The sequence below is a fragment of the Phocoena sinus genome, chromosome 11, assembly GCF_008692025.1.
Source record: "Phocoena sinus isolate mPhoSin1 chromosome 11, mPhoSin1.pri, whole genome shotgun sequence".
NCBI lineage: Eukaryota > Metazoa > Chordata > Mammalia > Artiodactyla > Phocoenidae > Phocoena > Phocoena sinus.
The window spans coordinates 18,857,770-18,876,585 of record NC_045773.1 but is presented as its reverse complement, the minus strand read 5'-3'; the positions used below and the strand labels follow the sequence as shown (position 1 = coordinate 18,876,585).

General features: G+C 46.1%; 1 protein-coding gene across 1 annotated transcript in view; it reads right to left on the bottom strand.

The window, feature by feature from the left end:
• Positions 1–18,816, bottom strand: part of EIF4E3 (eukaryotic translation initiation factor 4E family member 3) — an 86,023-nt gene that overhangs the window by 11,409 nt on the left and 55,798 nt on the right. Inside the window, exons 7-9 of the mRNA XM_032648554.1 lie at positions 12,663–12,735; positions 3,210–3,304; positions 1,552–1,612 (exon numbers count right to left, since the gene is read on the bottom strand). Of these exons, the coding sequence (XP_032504445.1) occupies positions 1,552–1,612; positions 3,210–3,304; positions 12,663–12,735 (229 nt within the window). The remainder of the gene's footprint in view (positions 1–1,551; positions 1,613–3,209; positions 3,305–12,662; positions 12,736–18,816) is intronic.

The window sequence follows — 18,816 nt, the reverse complement described above, 5'->3', positions numbered from 1 at the left end:
TTTAAGATCCATTCCATAAATAGCTGCGTGTTTGCTCTGGACCAGGCGCCCACTAATATATTAACTATAATGAGAGTATGTATTATCATGTTCTAATGAGCTGAAAGCAGCCTCACTGAATTTTTAACCAAGACCACAGCAGTTAACCATCATGGCTTTTCACCCTCAAGGAGGGTTTTCTTTTCTCTTTCCTAGACCCTCCGTCTGGTCTACCTGTCTCCCACCTAGAAACCATCCCTTCTGTTTTTTATCTGTCTCATCTGCAGTCTCTTACGCTATTAGGAACAAAGATGAGGGTGTTGAGAGGAAGTTAGGGGAAGGGGATGTTCCCTCTCCTGTGGTGAATTCAGAGGCGGTTGACCCACTGGATTCCCACCGGTCAGCAACAGAGAGGGCTGAGCTGCTTGGGGTGAGGACACTTGTGCAGATGTGAAAGCGTTATTATTTGCGACTGAATGTGGTCAAGTGAGCTGACAAGGAGAGAGGACAAACTTGTCTTTCAGCTACCTTTCATCCAACGCTGACATCATGACTGTTTCTACCAGAAGTCAATGTCTACTGCAAGTAAATAAAGAACATGGCAAGGAAAAGGTGCCCTTATGGCAATTCAAAACAACTTTCCCTCCTTTCAGGGGGGCAGGAAGAGCTTCACAGGCCTTGCTTGTTTTTTGGTTTGCTCCCCTGACGTTGTAAAAATTATATACGCCGAATACTAGCCAAAGCTCGCAGCTATGCATCGTAACGACAGTTTGCACCTTTAACAAACAAATTGGGTCATATCTTTCGGCTTGCGCTCATCGGGAAACAATGCAAGGTCGAGCCTATGGGTCCCTGGAGACGTTTCAATCCTCTGAGCTCGTCCGCGTGAAAGAAACCATGAAAAGGTGAGACTGGGGAGCATGTGTCCTTTCATCCATTTTCAAAGGCGGCTTAAGAATAGATCTGAATGCTCTTTTCAGTCGGTACAATGAATTAGAGCCCACTCCTGGGAAACCCAGGTTTCCGAGGCTTGACCACTGCCAACCAGCGCCCGAGCAGGCTGTGCCATCAACCAGGGTTTCATCAACCCCAGAGGGAGACTGGACACAGCCTCACATGAAACCCCAAAGGGCGGTGAGATGCAAGGCCTCCCACACATCCCCACTCTCTGTGCCAGGGTCATTCTCAGAAGTGCTTGTCGCCCCGGTGGGGAAGGGACGAGCCTTTGCTGGGAAGGATCCTGCTTCTCACTACGTAGACCCACTTCCACATGTCGGTCATGGCTGTGGAGGACATGACAGCCCTAATCAGCTTTTCTGCAAAGTTTATAGGCATGTAGCTGTTCAGAACTATATGATACAGTCACACTATTACACCATTTCTACAGAGACTCACAATGCATTTTCAAGGTGACAGTGTAAGGCAGAAAACCCCCAAGGTCAGAATAGAACTTCTCACCCCCAGTCCCATTCTGAGTCTACCAGGCGGACTGTCTGGAACGCACAAAAGGTTCATCGTAAGCTGTCAACAACCCCAGATTTAGCTTCTAGAAAAGGATGAGAGCAAACCTACCGTGCTGTCCTTGGGAACTTTCATCTTCCATACGCCACCCTTTGCATTACTCTCCTCTTCCCTGGATCAAAGACCAATGTTCACAGTTACACTCATGGATTAAGTAGCTCTACATACATCTAGTTTAACAATGGATGACATTAAAAACAAAAAACAATGGAGCATTCTGCAATAAACTCTCCCCGGTTCGTTTTACTGCAAACAGAAGCAGATGAAAGAAAAAGGAAGGGGATGGGGAGGGAAGAAGGTGGGATTCAGTGGCCAAAAGGGTAGGGAAGGTGATGGGATACCAGGTTCTCATCCTCCTCAAGGAGCTGGTGAGGAGAGGTTCCCTAGACCCCCTGGGGTGGACAAACTCATACAAGTGCTTCACATGTGAGACGGCCTTTACATTTCAATGTCATGCTCTTGACATCGCCTCATCTGATTCGCATTTCAGTCTTGTGTCATAAGCCTAATAGGGGACTCAGCCCCGGTAGAGGACATCTGCTGTCTCCCTGTGTAGTAACTGCTCCCTCTTCTGGCAAGAGCACCCCAATTTCCCTCTAAGGAGCTACTTGTCCCCTACTCTTATGCCAGACCCTTTCTGATAGGGCTGATCCCATATCCTAGCTTTAAAGGTGGGCTTATGACCCACGTTTGCTTCCTGGTCTTTATGATTGGCCAGGGATGGAAAGGCAACCCACGCTGGGCCGATGTGAGCCTGCCCTGGCATTTTATTGGAGCTGGTGAATGCTGACACTGACAAACTTGTAGGGCTTAAGACTGGAGCTTATAAAAGCCATTTTGTCACCACAAATGGGAGAACCTGCCTGAACATTAAGCCAAAGCAGAGGAAAGCAAAGCAAGTCTGACAGAGAGTGTCAGATTCCTAAGAAGAATTGAGCACCCAGATCTGCCCGAAATCAGCCTTACCGGTAGACTGTTTAGTTACAGAAGCCAAAAGATTTTTTTCTTTTTGGCTCGGTTTACGTTTCTGCCATTTGCTACCAAAGAGCTAAGATATATTCCCATTTTATTAATGAGTAAATGGCTTAGATCAGTTGAGGGACATGATGCAAGGATTTACCACTAGTTGGGACTCCAGCCTAGGCAAACTGGCTTACTGTCCTCCACCCTCAACACTACTCCAGCTATTAAAGAAGAAAGACACCTTCCCCTCGACCCTGGGCCGTGGTCAGTATCATACACTTTCTATGTGGTCCACATGAGGTATGTCTGAGGTTATATGATCTTTGTTCATATAACAGATGTGGGTACCACATCTGTTCCCTCATCTCCCCTCCAGCCTATAAGCTTTTTCACTCCACTGTCCAGGTCATTATTGAACAAGTGAAAGAACAAACCCAAATGATGCCACACCCCGATACAAAGACCTGCACGGCACCTTCAGCGAGCTAATGAGGACCTACGTATTGTGAGACTGCAATGGGGTCCTCCATGGGCGGATGCTGAGACACCTGCTCATCACCCTGGAGCACAAGGGGAAAGGGGTAGAGGGAAGGGGTCTATTTCAAAATTAAATCATGGCTAAAATGACTTTGCGACACCACCAGGAGAAAATTACTTTGGCATTCCAATTTGGCATGAAGTTATTTTATTAAGTTCACAACCATTTCCCTCCCACCTTAACCTCAAACTATACAGAAGACACTTACCAAAGTGGCCGCCTCTCTCCTCTCATTAAATGATAACTACATCTCAAAGGCAGGCTAGTCACAGGAGGAATATTATTGTACACACTCCAGAATATCTTTAAAAGAAAAACACGTTGTTTAATACACCCAGTATTGACTTACTGTGCTGCTAGCTTATAAAATTAATGCATTAAAGAAAAAACAATCAGATTCTCATTAAGTCCTACCCATTCAAACTAGATTTTTCTTAGTATTCTTCCTAATTTTCTGCTAGAAAATGTAACATAACATTAAAGAATGTTCTTTTCTGAAGTCAGGCTAAGTTGTATGCTTCAGGAAGCTATGGTTTAGCAAACATTCCTATGCAATGTGTCTCCACATAAAACAGGGTAAGGACCTTGCTAAGGATTTTTCTGACAGGTATATGGCATCTAATAAAAGCCTGTAGGGCTGAATATGTGTACTGAACCATATTTCCTCATGACACTGACCCTGTCTTCTTTCTAAGCCTAGAGAGAGTCGGTTACACTTTGGATTGGGGGATGGGGTACAGAGGAGGCAAAGAGGAATCACCTCATGTGCTCTGTCCCCCTTCCTTTCCTCTCCCAGGAGGAAAAGGAAATAGCTCAGCTGCCAAAGCCACAAGTTGCCCAAGATGCACGGTGTTAGGAATTCCATGACTGTGTGTTCTCCAAACTCATATAGTGAAACCCAAGCCCCCAAAAGGATGGAATTAGGAGGTGGGGTCTTCGGGCATAATTAGGCCATGAGGATGGAACCCCCACCCCCATGATGGGATTAGTGTCCCAATAAGAAAAGGAAGAGAGTTAGCCCTCTCTGTCCACCATGTGCGGATATAATGAGAAGATGCCTATCTGTCTATAAGCCCAGGAAGAATGCCTTCACCAGGACTTGACCATTCTGGCACCCCTGATCTTGAACTTGCAGCCTGCAGAACTGTGAGACATCAGTGTTTGTTGCTGAAGCCACCCAGTCTATGGTATTCTGTTACAACAGCTGGAACTAAGACACAGGGTGGCTGGTAGTCAGAAACAGATTACATAAAAATAATAGAGTGACAGTAACAGCAGCAACAGTAATAGGGCCAGGATTTGGTCTCTGACTTTTTTTTTTTTTTTGCGGTACGCCGGCCTCTCACTGTTGTGGCCTCTCCCGTTGCGGAGCACAGGCTCCGGACGCGCAGGCTCAGCGGCCATGGCTCACGGGCCCAGCCGCTCCGCGGCATGTGGGATCTTCCCGGACCGGGGCATGAACCCGCGTCCCCTGCATCGGCAGGCGGACTCTCAACCACCGCGCCACCAGGGAAGCCCTGGTCTCTGACTTTTACATGTTTATGTAATTTATCTTAATGACAACCTAATTAGGAGGTACAATTATTATTCTTGTTTTATAGATAAGGAAACTGAGGCACACGGACTAATCCTCCCAAGCATCACTGTGTGCTATGACCACGAGGATTAGGACAAGAAGGGAGTTTTTACAAAGAAGAAAGCCTTTCCCAGCTTGTTTGGAACGGTACCAGGAATCTCTACGCTACCAACTCTATGAACAGAATTACTATACAAATGAAAAATATCACCCTGCGTGGTGAAGTCAAGGGTGGTTGTCTGGGCCTCCTAGTGGAGCTGAGGAGAACAGAACAAGCAACAGGACAGTCAGAAACATGAATCCAAGGGCACCATGAACAGAGCGGCATAGGTGGAATGAAATTTTATCGATGTTGAATGAGAATCCTTATGGGTTGTTTGAGCCCACGTTGTATAAAAAACTGGAGCCAAATTAACTGCAAGGCCAGCAACAGGGAATGATAAGATGAAACTGAAGGCAGAAAAAAAAAAACAAAAACCACCTGACAATAGATTTATTAAGAATACCTTATAAGTACCTGCCACATAGTACGGGGAACTCTACTCAATACTCTGTAATGGCCTACACGGGAAAAGAATCTTAAAAAAACAAAAGTGGATATAAAAAACAAAAGTGGATATATGTATAACTGATTCACTTTGCTGTACACCTGAAACTAACACTTTGTAAATCAACTATACTCCAATAAAAGTTATTTAAAAAAAGGATATGAGAAAAAAATTTTTTTAAATGCTAGGAAAAAACAAACAAAAAGAATACCTTGGGTCCCTTATACGGAAACGGTGCTAATGTAGGAAGTAACTGAAAATAGCTCTGTAGTAACAGTAGATGCTCAGACATCTGTCTTTGTGGAGATACCCACCTTATAAATGGTTTGCTATCAGTGCAAATAATAAGATTACTCCAGTATTTCAGTTATAGCCTGTGGTATGGGTGTGAATAGGCAGAGCTGGAATCTGAGGCCAGGCAGTTGGATTCCAAAACCTGTACCCTTAACCACTAAGCTATTTCCTCTGCAGATATTACTACATATTTTAGGCACATCTTTCTCCAGTCCTAGAAGCCATGGACGAGGTCACGAGGTCATGGACGAGGTCACAGAGTGAGCGGCACCTGTTGAAGATGTTTGCCCACCAGCACGTGCCCTTCATCACACTGACTATGCCACTGCCTTAGCTCTAGCCTAGGACTTCTGCAATGATGTGGCAATGACCTGTGCAGAATTTATGGACACACTTATGCTGGAATATACATTCCGGCTTCCACCAAAAGGACTTTGGTGTCAGCAAACTTCAAGTCTCCTAAAAGGCATACCAGGCCAGAGCACCTGCCCTCACACCCTTGCCAAAGTTCTCAAATCCTAACTTTTCACCCAGTGTTTGAAGTACCTTTTGGAAAACACAACAAAATGCTTCTCCCATTCCAAAGGTGAGAACCTCACACTAAGGATCGTGCTACCGTGTGTAGCTTTAGAAGTTTCTCTTGAAAACACAGACAACTGATTTTGTTAGTCTTGGCAAAGGTGAGAGGAGGAGATTACAGCCCAAGAAGATACAGTGAGAGACTTCACCCTGACCCAACGTACTTATTCAAGTGCCTATCTGCATGTTTCTGCATGAACACAAAATGAGAGTGAAATATGCGGTGACCTCATGGAAAAGACCCCCATTAAAGTCCATGGCACTAAGTCGGTCTGTTTCCATATTGCAAACCTCACGCAGTGTGTAGTATACTAGTCAAGCATGTATGATGGCAAAAGAGCTGAAGGAAGGAACCCGGCATCACACAGCTCCTTGGACCTTCTTCCTCCCCTGCGGAAGCGAAAGCGCTGTTTCACGGGAAACTTGATAATTCTTGGTCATATTCTCTGTAACATGCTTTTGTGTTTGTTAAATCATCTAAATTTTACTACAGATAGAACCTTGCAAATAGATTTCAAAACCCTTAGACTTATAATTAATTCTAAGTGGTCTGCAAACAGTAGATGTTTGCAGTAAACATAAGCACAATGTTTATTAATAATAATGAAGTGTTTTTTTCAAAAGCCTTAATGACAACCCAAGGAGAGGGAGGGAAGTCAGGCATCACTTACTCAGTCAACACGTGTGGACACCAAGGAGGGCAGGGCGCTGTGGTGAGTCCCAGGTGTGCTTAGATTCACTAGACAATGGTGTCCACTTAAATTTGTTAAGTTGGGATTTCCCCAACCTACTAGTCCTGCTTGAAGCAATTATGCTCCTCCCAACAGTCCTTTGCCAAATAGATGATCAATCATTACCAGGAAAACTGGCAAATTTCCTCATTTTTTTTTTTTACTACATGTTCTGAAGGAAAAAAAAAAAAAAGAGAGAATATACTTGAAAATACTTGAGAAGAAAAGATGTGGTGACAGACAACATGGTGTTAAAAAAAAAAAGGAAAAAGAAAGAAAGAAAAGAAAAACATCCAGCAAATACACCCCCCAAAAACCCAACAAATACAGCATTTCTTCTGCGGGTCATAGCATAGAAATCTTTCAAAGTATTTCTGAAATTTTAAACAAACATTTTCATTCCTTAGGTATTTCTAATTGGCTGGGGCTTGCATGCCACCAAGTAAGTCAATGGTTTATGGGAAGGGCAGAGCCCAGAAGAAAGGCAACTGAAGAGCTTAATGGATGTTTTTTAATTCACAGCAGATACAACAGGCTGAAAGCAAAGTGTTTCTGACCTGGGAGAGCCAGGTAGTGGAGAGAGAAATGGGTTTTGCTTTGCATTCCAAAGGGCTTGACTTAAAGTGAGAATCAAAGTTTGGAAGACTGATAGGGGAGTGGGCAATTTCTCACCACGCAGTTAAGTCAATGAATGAAAAACAAAGTCTGCGTCAGGGAGCTAAGTGGGGTTCACACATTCAGAGAACAGGAGGAAAGCTGAGGGAAACAGCAGAGCAGTGTGTATCCGGCTTCCTGGGTAAGGCCCATAGGTATATGTTTACCGGTGTTAAGATTTTTCAGTGCACAGGGCTTTCACTTTGGTGAAAACCCAAAGACGTGATTGGACTCAAAGGCTTATACACCATTTTAACAAAGGACGATAAATTGTGGAGAGTGACCAGACAAAGGAAAGGGGGTCTGGGGCCCCTAGAGGTGGTATATGGTGTGACTGTGCTGAGGAAATACAGGGTACATACATTTGCTTAGTTGGTCTGTTACGCAGACTCCAGTGGTAAGAAGAAGGGATACCTTTACAAATGTAAATTTATGTCACCTTTAAAAGGGTAATTTGTGCCCTGATTTCAGGCAGATAGAGGAGGTCAGAGAGCTCCTCCTGGGTCTGCTGTTTTTCAACTGCCTTCAGTTCAAAGTAATTCCTAAGTTAAAGTGACGTTTTTGGGGTGGCATATTCTGATCCCCCTTGAGAGACCAAGTTTTACATCTGAAGTGACTGAATCACTTTCACTTTACAAGATTTAATCTCCCACCCCACCTGCACAGCGGCTTCCACTGCCAACATGCCAGCAGACAGGATCCAGGTACTCTGACTTCAGTTCTGTTTCTGCACAACTGGGCTGTGACTATAATGTTGATCCCATCACGTACCCCATGAATAAATTAAATGACAGCTACATAATCCTGTTACTCTCGATACTAAGCTTCACTAAACAGAACTATGAAGTAGGCCTGCCTGCAGGGCTTTCCCCCTCTTTTTTCAGGAGGGAGTTTCTCTCTTTCTTCCCTCGACCCCGTCCCTTCACCCAAATGGTTCACTGCAGGTCACTCTATTGCAGGATGCCACCCACCGTGGGCTGCCCTGCTGTGTTCCAGGGCAGTGACGACTTTGAATCAATCTTTCTATCATTCTCCATTATCGGTCCTGACCTATAAAACCTCTCCTCCCAAAAGGGACAGCCCTCCTTTCCCAATGATTTGCAAAGCAATCTGCTGCCCTACCTTAATGACCTGCGAGAGCACAGGAGCTCCACAACCTTCTGATAAGGGACGATGCCTCGATATCACCGGCCATACGCAAGTACAGAAGGAAGATTCTCTTCATTTTAAGAGATTGTATCTATATTTCTCTGAAGGCCTTCTGTTTATGATAAATGATGCTGGATATCCATTTACAGAAGAAATATGAAGCTTCTGTTTTCCGTAAATTTAAGTAAAAAGTCGGTCAATTTATGGGACCACTGCAAAGGACATAGAACAACAGGACACAGTGTGGCAAAACCTTGAACGTGATACCTGAGGTGGGTTAGAGTGCTACACAGGAATGAGTTTTCAGGGCTGGAATTTTGGTCTTGTGGTAGCAAGGGAGGATCCCCTGCAAATCGTTACCTGGCCGGTAACTCCCTTCTGCCACAGGTAGAATCAGGCTTGGTCAGCAGCTGTGTTCTATTCCGCGCTGCATGTATTGAGGACATAAAAACACAGAAGAAATGTGGGAAACTTTGAAATGTTTACAGAAGAGCAAAAGGAATCAGTAAGTGCCTGGAAAACACGTCTAGATGAAACATGGAATTTTCCAAGAAAGGCAGGTAAGTAGGGAACAAATTTAACTCCAACCAGAGGGCATTACTGGTGGCTGTGATGAGACTGTCCTCAGCAGGGGTCAGTGGGCCGGCTGGAGACACAGGCCTCCCTCACTCCTCAGTCAGGGTGGACCAAAAGCAAGAGGATGGACCTAGAAGAGGAGGGAGTTCCGGTCCCAGAGCACAGCGCGATTGGCTGTTTCTGCCACTTTTCAGGCCACTTACCTCCCAGCCTCAGCCCCTCCAGCTAATAAATGGGGATAACAATTCCTCTGCCACCCCCATCAGCATCTCTGATTTGCTGAGGGCCTCAAAGTACGAAAAGACATATTATTCAATATGTCCTTATGGAAAGCAATCATTAATACCACACGATAACTACACTGCATCTAAACACAGATGAGGGAAAAACAGACACGATTAGGGACGTAATTTTTTAGTGCTGACGGAGCAAGAGTTCAAGAATCCACATACAACCACAAAATGAAAAGACAGTGGGGCAAAGGCATATCCTCAAATGACTTTAAAATCAGCACCCAGGCTAGTTCTCAAATACTAAGGGCTATTCACAGATATTAAGGACACAGCCTGAAATCCCCAAACTCATCGACAAGTTAAATACATTTTCCTAAGTAGAGGTATTCACAGTGGTATAATCTGGGGAATAACTGCTTGAAATAAATCATCTAGAAGTAGTGGTACGCAGCTTTGTGATTTAAAACATGACTTGAGGAATGTACGAGAAGATGTTCCCATAGAAGTAGGCAAGTAACGGCAGACGCATTCATTATTATTCTCCAGCACTTACTGGGTGCTTTTTACGTCCTTGTGCCATTTCACTCTCACAACGTCACGATGCAGTTGGGATCACAATTACGCCCGTCTTAGAGATGAGCAAACAGATACAGAGAAGCAACTTGCCTGAGCTACTAAGTAGCGGATGTGAGATACCAACCCAGGCGGTGTGACCACCCTACACCCAGGCCCACATCCTCCCCGGTCAACCAATGAAGCTGAAGTGCAGTATCCAACCTTCTGTAAAAGCTGCCCACAGCTGAGGGCTTACTAAGTACCAAGCACTACCAAGAACTATGCAATCTCATTTAACGCTCACTCAACCCTAGGGAGGAGGAACTGCTACTATCCATTTTACAGATGAAGAAACGGAGGAGGACAGACTCATCGGAGATATGACAGAACTTCCTGACCCCTTGGGGCAGTGTTTCATTATCACCCCCCTATGTTGAAGGAGCCCTTTTCCTACTCACTTTCTTGTGAAACTTTAATACCACCAAGAGACTATATACCTATTTATGTACTGCATGCCTATCTGTGCTTTCTACATAAAAACAGCATGATTTTTTTTGGCCACACCAAGAATCAATTTTTGCCGCCACCGGGAATGTGTGGTCACAGCTTAACAGATCATCACGTGAGCAGTCTGCTGTGACAGAAAAGTGATTCATTTATTAATTTCTCATTCGTGCATTTGATCCTTCAGTATTTATGGAGTGAAAGGAACCGAGCACAATACAGTACGCCATTCATATGAGGCTCAATAAAAGACAAAGCCAATGCATGGTGACAGAAATGCGAATAGTGGTTGCTTCCGGTAAAGGACTGGTAGGAAAAGGGCATGAAGAAAACCTTCCTGACAGGATGGAATTTTAAAATCCTGATCGGGTGATAGTTACACGTTTGTGTATCTTTGTCAAAATTTATCAAACTTCTACACTTAAGAGACCTGCATTTACTGAAAAAATCACATCCCAATGAAGTTTATTTTTTTTTTTTTTTTTTTTTTTTTTTGCGGTACGCGGGCCTCTCACCGTTGTGGCCTCTCCCGTTGCGGAGCACAGGCTCCGGACGCGCAGGCTCAGCGGCCATGGCTCACGGCCCTAGTCGCTCCGCGGCATGTGGGATCTTCCCGGACCGGGGCACGAACCCGTGGTCCCCTGCATCGGCAGGTGGACTCAACCACTGCGCCACCAGGGAAGCCCCCAATGAAGTTTTTAAGAAGGTATTTCCTAGTATGTGCCGGCCTGGTCCCTGAAGACCCTATGTCACTTGCTGCCAGATACCAAGGCTCAACCAATGCTCTGTTGTCATCACACAGGGTCAGGGAAACAAACCAATCCCTCGGTGTAACTTTACCAATGCCTTCCTGGAAACCCAGGCACAGCTGTGATGTGGATCCAATGTCACAATAGCATGGGAAAAGTCTAACGAGGACCTCAAAAAAAAAAAAAAAAATCAGTGGGCTCTAAGGACTTCTACATGAGGACAGGCTTTAGAATCAAGCGCTCTGAGGTTTACACAGCGGTGCTGGGAAGAGGTAACAAGGGGAGAAGTGAAGGGGACCCGTTCCTGGACTCTGAGAGCATCTGTCCCTCTGGACGGTGGCCCACGTGCTGTCTTGTGACACTGCTTGTACTTGGCACTGAATGCTTATTTACAACAGCGCTGTTATTCTGCTCTCCACATGCTTAGGTCATTTTCTCAAATAGTTCAGAGACAGCCTGTGGTAGGGACTGCGTCTTTACACCCGGCTTAGGGCCCTCTGTGGCCACACGAGGCACTTTACAATCAGAGTCCTGGGGCTGCATAACCATGAGTACTAAATTTCCTGAACCAGATACTGGGAGAAGTGTCTGAAAAAAGATCTCTGCACAACGCCTGTGCGAGTGAGAGGCTGCCGAAGAGACACCGATCTACTGGAATTTCTAACACGTTAAAAGACTTAAGGGCAGAACACACAATTTAAAACTGGCCCTTCTAGAAAATTCCGGACACACAGTCAATGCAAGTATGAAGCAGCCTTCACAGGCTTAGCGTGTGTACAACAATGGAGGGGGAGAAACTTGATAGAATTTGCTTTGGAAGAAAAGAGTAATGTGATCAACTAAATAAACCAGGGTTTGTTTTGTTTTGTTTTGTTTTTTGAATGTTCATCCTAAGAGTTGTGTAGAGAAAGAACTAAGAGATCTAAGAGCTTACATTTGCTGGCAACCTACCATGTGTCAGGTCTCCTGCTAAGCCTGATGAAGACATCATCTCATCCGGTCCTCATACCCACCCATGGAGGCAGGTGCTACCATCACACCAGTCTTACACAAATTAAAGGGCTGATCCCTGCCCAGTTTAGGATGACGGAATTTGAACGTGGAGTAGGACACGGGGCCGAGACCTTCCACTTTCAGGCTCAACACTATCCGTCCCTGTGACTTTCATAAGCTTGCAGGTGGTGCCAGGGCCTCTCACCGATGGCAAACAGAGCCCAGAGAGGGAGCGGCTAAGCTGGTGCTTAAATGAGGACACAGAGTGATATGGTCAAAACCACACCAGAGTCACGAGGGTCTGGGAGACGATAAGGTTCCACACGTCACCAAGAGAAGAGCAGGCCACTCGGGCATGTGCTCCGCTGGCCTTTGGGGTAGATGTGGCTGAGGGCTGCTCTGCCAGAGTGGACATGTGAGCTGAGGTCAGGGCACAGCCCCGGGTGGGCGCTGCCAGCACAGCACAGGTCTCAGGTTGGATGATTAACTGTCCCACGAACAGCAGCTTTCTTGATCTTACCTGTACCGTTTGTACTGTGTAGATTTTCTTCAGATTTGACGCGCACTCAGCTGCTGTGGCACCAGGGAGGGATCTAAGCAAACAGAAGCAAAAGAGCAAAGAAACAAGGAAAATGTTTCAGTGGTCGTGAAACATTCCACAGTGTATGTAATGTAAGTCTGCAGGTCTTCACACAAGTCAGGTCTGAAACCACAGAAGCGGACACTTCTGGGATGCTAGTTAGAATTTAAAATGGGAAACTCCTACTTTGTCAAGTCAGGTGCTCGCGTCTCCTAAAAATAAGCATATTTATCCTGTGGAAGTTTAACAGGAAAACTGGAAATGTAAGAAAGACACTGGAAACCTTAAAATCACATTTTAAAAAATACAAAAATAACCACGTGATAGCCAAGCCTTTTGGGCCTAGGATCCTGGATAGGAAACTGGGCCTGTTGTATAGATGACAATGACAATGCAGGGCCTTGACCGGGTTATATGATCAAAAAATTTGTTAGTTCCTTGGTGGTAAATATTCAAGAACTCTTGGGTGACCTTTTGCCAACTTTAAGAAAACATGACTACTAAAAGTCACCCTTCGCCTCACTTGAATTTGCACGTGTTTCCAAAACACCTGCCTTTAGAAAAGACTTTCCGTTATTTTCTCGGGCTGATTTAATTAGCTCTGCTGAACTCTGCGGTCAGAGTACATTAATCTTTAGTTTGCCATACGTTCCACTAGATGGCAACATACTACCAGCTTATTCACCAGAGGAGTCATCCACTGAGACGGGCTTCACCCAGCACCATGTACGGGGTTTGGAGGTAACAGGACATGGTGTCTTCAATCTGCAGAAGTGAAGCCTCTCCATCCTTGCTACCTTTCCTTTCTCCCTATACTGGATTAGCAGGTCTTGCTCAGGAATGTTGGGGTCCAGCTACATCAGGCCTCAGGTTGAAAAACTCAAGTAATGCTTGACAGCCCCACGTCTGGATGTATGACCTAAGAGGCTGGCGGTGAGGGGCAAGCACCAGCTCACAGCTGACCCACCAGGGTCTGGAATCTGTAAAAGGAATGCTCTCTACCAGCCACTGACCCTCCGAGACACAGTCCCCAGGGCACCTCAAGATAGTGAACTTCCTGGCAAGAGATGTGCACAAAACTGAGCCAGCTCAGAGGTGGAGGGGATGGCAGAGCAGAGGGCTGGGCTCAGGTGTGGGGCAAGCATCAGACACCAGGGGCAGAGCTCTGCAGACTACAGTCCCGGAATTATGGACCTGGGTGTTGAACCTGATACAAAAAACGCATTTCTGAACACCGCTCCCTAGCCTGGAGGTCACAAGGAAGCATGATTACGGACTAGTGTGGAGGCAAACAAGGGACCCTGTTGAGCAGGTGGAGTCTGATAAATCAACCTTCCCCAAAGCACCAGGTTTACAACTCTTTTCTAGTTATGATGAGTGTGCCGGACGGTGTCTGACAAACGCAAACCCACAATAACCACCATGACTGCATTCTGCCGCCAGAGCCGGAGCCTCAAGTAGCTACGTTACAGAACGTGATGAAGAGCGAGGCGCTGGGTCAGCACCTGCGACGGTGGCGTCTGACCCACAATGCATCCGTCGCTCTCTCTGGACTGCCCGGGGAACTACAGCATTGACTTACATAAATACTAATTTGCTATTTGATACAGGTTTTATGCTGTCTGGGGGGTTTAAATTACAAAAGGATTGGGGGAAAAAACTGAACCAAAAAAACCCCCAAACCTTAACCTTTTCTGAGTAGGTTTTCACATGAACAGTCTATTGCCTTTATATGAAAATCTACTGGCATTTATTCTAATACTGACTTTTCTTCCTTTGAAGAGTTTAGCTGACTTCTCCACCAAATATGCCCAGAAGATATACCCCTGGCTGCCCAAAGCATACAGCAGAATATAGACAGGGTTCTTTCCCTAATGGGGTTGGGGGACGGGGTGGTATAAGGATCCAAAGGTAGGAAATGTCCGTTGCACTTTTTCATTTTTAAAACTGTGTATTTTGAACTTTTACTAATTGTTTTTTTTTTGCGGTACGCGGGCCTCTCACTGTTGTGGCCTCTCCCGTTGCCGAGCACAGGCTCCGGACGCGCAGGCTCAGCGGCCATGGCTCACGGGCCCAGCCGCTCCGCGGCATGTGGGATCCCCCCGGACCGGGGCACGAACCCGCGTCCCCTGCATCGGCAGGCGGACTCTCAACCACTGTGCCACCAGGGAAGCCCGAACTTTTACTAATTTTTAAAGCTACCATTCAATTTATGATGGTTTAGCATGAGTATAATTTGTGTTCACCTCATACAACATGATGTCAATTTAAGCAAATAAAACATGAGAATACCACCATTTCACCCAGAAAAAAATATCACTGATAAACCTTTGCTTTATATGCCTCTTTTTAAACGCCTCTGTCCCCACGTTCTGGTCTTTTACTCTTTTTTTTGTGCAGGAGATAATTATACAAAGTCATTTCGGTCTGTTCAGTTTCACTGCTCTAGGTTTCGGAAGAAACCTCTGTAGTCTCCAGAGTCCAGGGAGGGTTCTAGCATGAGACAAGGAGGCAGCGCTTCGTAGGACAACACTGCCAGGGGCTGACGTGCATGGACTGAATTCTTGCTTGTGTGCTCAGCAAGTCACCTTCATCACAGCACTGAATCCTCGCAAGCCTGCGTATTCAGATGTCATTATTACTTCTTACCATTTTACAGCCCAGCAGCCCAGGGCCTAAAAAGGTTTGATAAGGTGTGGCCTCAGGACACAAAGACCTGATTTGCATACAGGTGACCTGAGACTTCCTGCTCTTTATCCCTCACTGCTAAACTGTCCAGTCAAGCCATATACACACTTTTTTAAAAAAATAAATTTACTTATTTATTTATTCATTTATTTTTGGCTGCGTTGGGTCTTCGTTGCTGCACGCAGGCTTTCTCTAGTTGCGGCGAGCGGGGGGGGGGGCTGGGCGTCTCATTGCGGTGGCTTCTCTTGTTGCACAGCACAGGCTCTAGGCACGCGGGTTCAGTAGTTGTGGCTTGCGGGCTCTAGAGCGCAGGCTCAGTAGTTGTGGCGCACGGGCTTAGTCGCTCTGCGGCGTGTGGGATCTTCCCGGACCAGGGCTCGAACCCGTGTCCCTTGCGTTGGCAGGCGGATTCTTAACCACTGCGTCACCAGGGAAGCCCCTACACACTTACATTTTTTAATGGAGTTTTAGAATTGACTCTTGGTGTGTTCTCATCAAGGCGGCCGTTTTTGCTGAATCCTACTTTTAATACAAGATTGTGCCCACGTTATGTTCTTCGAATAGTCTTTCCGTCAGATCAAGGCAGAGAAGGTCCTCACGAAAACCAACAGGATCACGCTCAACAATAGCTCTATTCTGCTTAACACCTCAGGATGCGGATGTATTGGTGTTTGAAAGGAAATGTGTCAGCTTCTATGGAAAATGACTTGCCTAATTTCTTTTTTTTTTTTAACATCTTTATTGGAGTATAATTGCTTTACAGTGTTGTGTTAGTTTCTGCTGCATAACACAGTAAATCAGCTATACATATACATATATCCCCGTATCTCCTCCCTCTTGCATCTCCCTCCCTCCCACCCTCCTTGGCCCACTCCTCTAGGTGGTCGCAAAGCACCGAGGTGATCTCCCTGTGCCATGTGTTGCCTCATTTCTTAATGAAGGAGGTTGGATTCTCTAATTTTCAGGGTTCCTTCCGGGTGCTGGACAGTTTTATGTATATCCAGGTGTCAAAATAAGAAAAATACTGTCGGAACTTCTGACAGTAGTGAATCGTTGGCTGGCTTGGCCAGCGCAAGGAAAGCCATTCTCCCGCAAGCCAAATCTAATCCAGACAGTCACTAGAAAACACTAAAAAGCCTATACCTCGTGCCTGAACCTCAGCCGTCCTTAGCAAACAGAACAGAGCCATATCCACAAAATCAATTTTAAAAGGGAAAACAAGCCGAGATTCGTTAAGTGATCTGCCTTGTAAACAGGTCAGTCTGTACTGGACTTGCTGATTCAACAGTGAACTGGAAGCTGTACCATCTACAGTTACTGTTTCTTAAAGTAGCAGTGCGGTCAGCTGCTGGCAAAGCTGCAGCCCCGGGAAGCAGGCAGCCGGCAACCCTCTCTTCCCTGTTCCTCTAACAGATAGTTGCAGAAACTGGGAGGGAAGTGTGTGTAGTGGATTTCAATGAAAGAGACTTTTTTTTTTTTTTTTTTTTACTGGTATCAAACATACAGTACACTCTCACATCTTTAAAAAATTCTTTTGACTTCCTTCACATTACAAACCCAAACCTCTCAACAGAACCCTAACCAAACCCTCTCTCTGCAGACCAAGGGTGCTCATCTAGGTAGAGGTGATGGGGCCTCTGAGGAGAAGACATCTGGCAATATCCAGAGACATTTCCGGCTATCACCACTTGAGGGGTGCTGCTGGCATGGAGTGGGCAGAAGCCAGGGCTGGACAGGATAGCACCCACAACAAAGGGTGATCAGGTCCAAAATGGCAAGAGTCCATGCTGAGAAACCCTGCCGTACATGTGCAACAAACAGCCTAAGAAGACCTATAGTCTATTTAATCACCAAAGATTCAGTGCACACCTCTTTTAGCTGACGAGGAGACAGCAGTGCTCATTCGAGACGAAGCCCTTGTCCTCATGAAGCGTATGCTCTAGAACTGGCACCCCTGCCTCTCTGAATTTCCCAGATTCCTGAAGGCAAAGAAACAATGTTTAGGTTCCTCTTTGTTGGCCTGGGAGGCAGGAAGTGTGAGAGGAAGTTGAGGGAGGAATATACCAGTAATATAACGTTGAATGTATCCATTCCTGGAAGGCTATACGGCCAAAGCTGTGGACAATCGCTGAACCAAGGAATCAGGACCTACTTTCACATTCTTTGAATACTATGTCACCCTCTCACAGTACACAGCTGGAGCTGGGAACACAGCAGTGGAACAAGAAACACCTCCTGGTGGATCAGGTTAAGGAGTTTGAAATGTTCCACTAGGAGTTTCCCCTCTGATTTAATGATAGTAATATAGTAATGGCTTCCTTTTACTGAGCACGTACTATACTATATGAGAGGGGTTTGCATATAGATCTCTAATCCTTACAGCAAGCTTGCCAGGTTGGTATCATCATCTCCATTTACAGACTAAGAAACAAACTCAGTGAGCGTGTTTTTGAGGAGCAGATCTGGGTTCTTTCCCTGGTCTCTCTGGCTCTGATGCCCACGATCTTCCTCTTGGATGAGGACGCTTCTCAGTAAAACACCAAGCAGTCACTGTGAGCATGGGTGGTCACAGATAGCACATCTTCCGCCAAATCCCCCTCTCAGCCCTTCTTAGGTTATCTACTCCATCCTTGGGCCCACCCACTGCCCTTGCCACTCACTCTCCCCTCCACCACCACCACCCATTTAGCCACACTGCCTGGCGGGGGGCAAGGGCTGCGGGGGAGAAGCAGAGACGCGGGACAGGGTTAGACGCCACCAGAACCCTTGGCAATAATGATACCCCAAAACGTGATACAAGGAACACAATTCGGGAAGAAGGCATTTACAGGTCACCATTTTCTGAGGCTGGACATGAGAGGAAGATAATTTACCAAACAAAAGCCAAGCTGGGCTGTGGCAGGAAGGCAGGAAAGCAGAGGGCTTGAGAGGATGGTCTTTGAAATTGACAGAACTGAGTTCCAGCTCTGCCAGCCACCCGCTGTGTGACAAGCCTGACCCTCCTGAGCCTCGCTTCCCCTTTCTGAGAATGGTCTCTATCCCTACTTAGACCGCAAGAGCTAAGGCGCATAAAGTATTTACACAGCAACTGGCATCTAACAAGCAACAGTGGCTGTCGTCACCAGCGGCAGCAGCAGGAGCACAAGAGGAACAGAGGGGGAAGCCGTCACAACTAAGAGACGCCAAGCACATCTTCTAATCTGTGGGACTGAGGGCAAAAATCCCAAGAAGTCTGTGAGAGTGACACAGAGCTGAGAAACCCCTGGGTCCATCCTCAGGAAAGAAGGCCCATCCGGTGCCAGTCTCTCTGGGCTTAAGGCCACAGCTTCCAGGAGCTGCTTCCACTTGGACCTGACGGATCCAGAAGCTGTTATGGTTAAGGCAGGAGTGGGGAGGGATCCTCCGA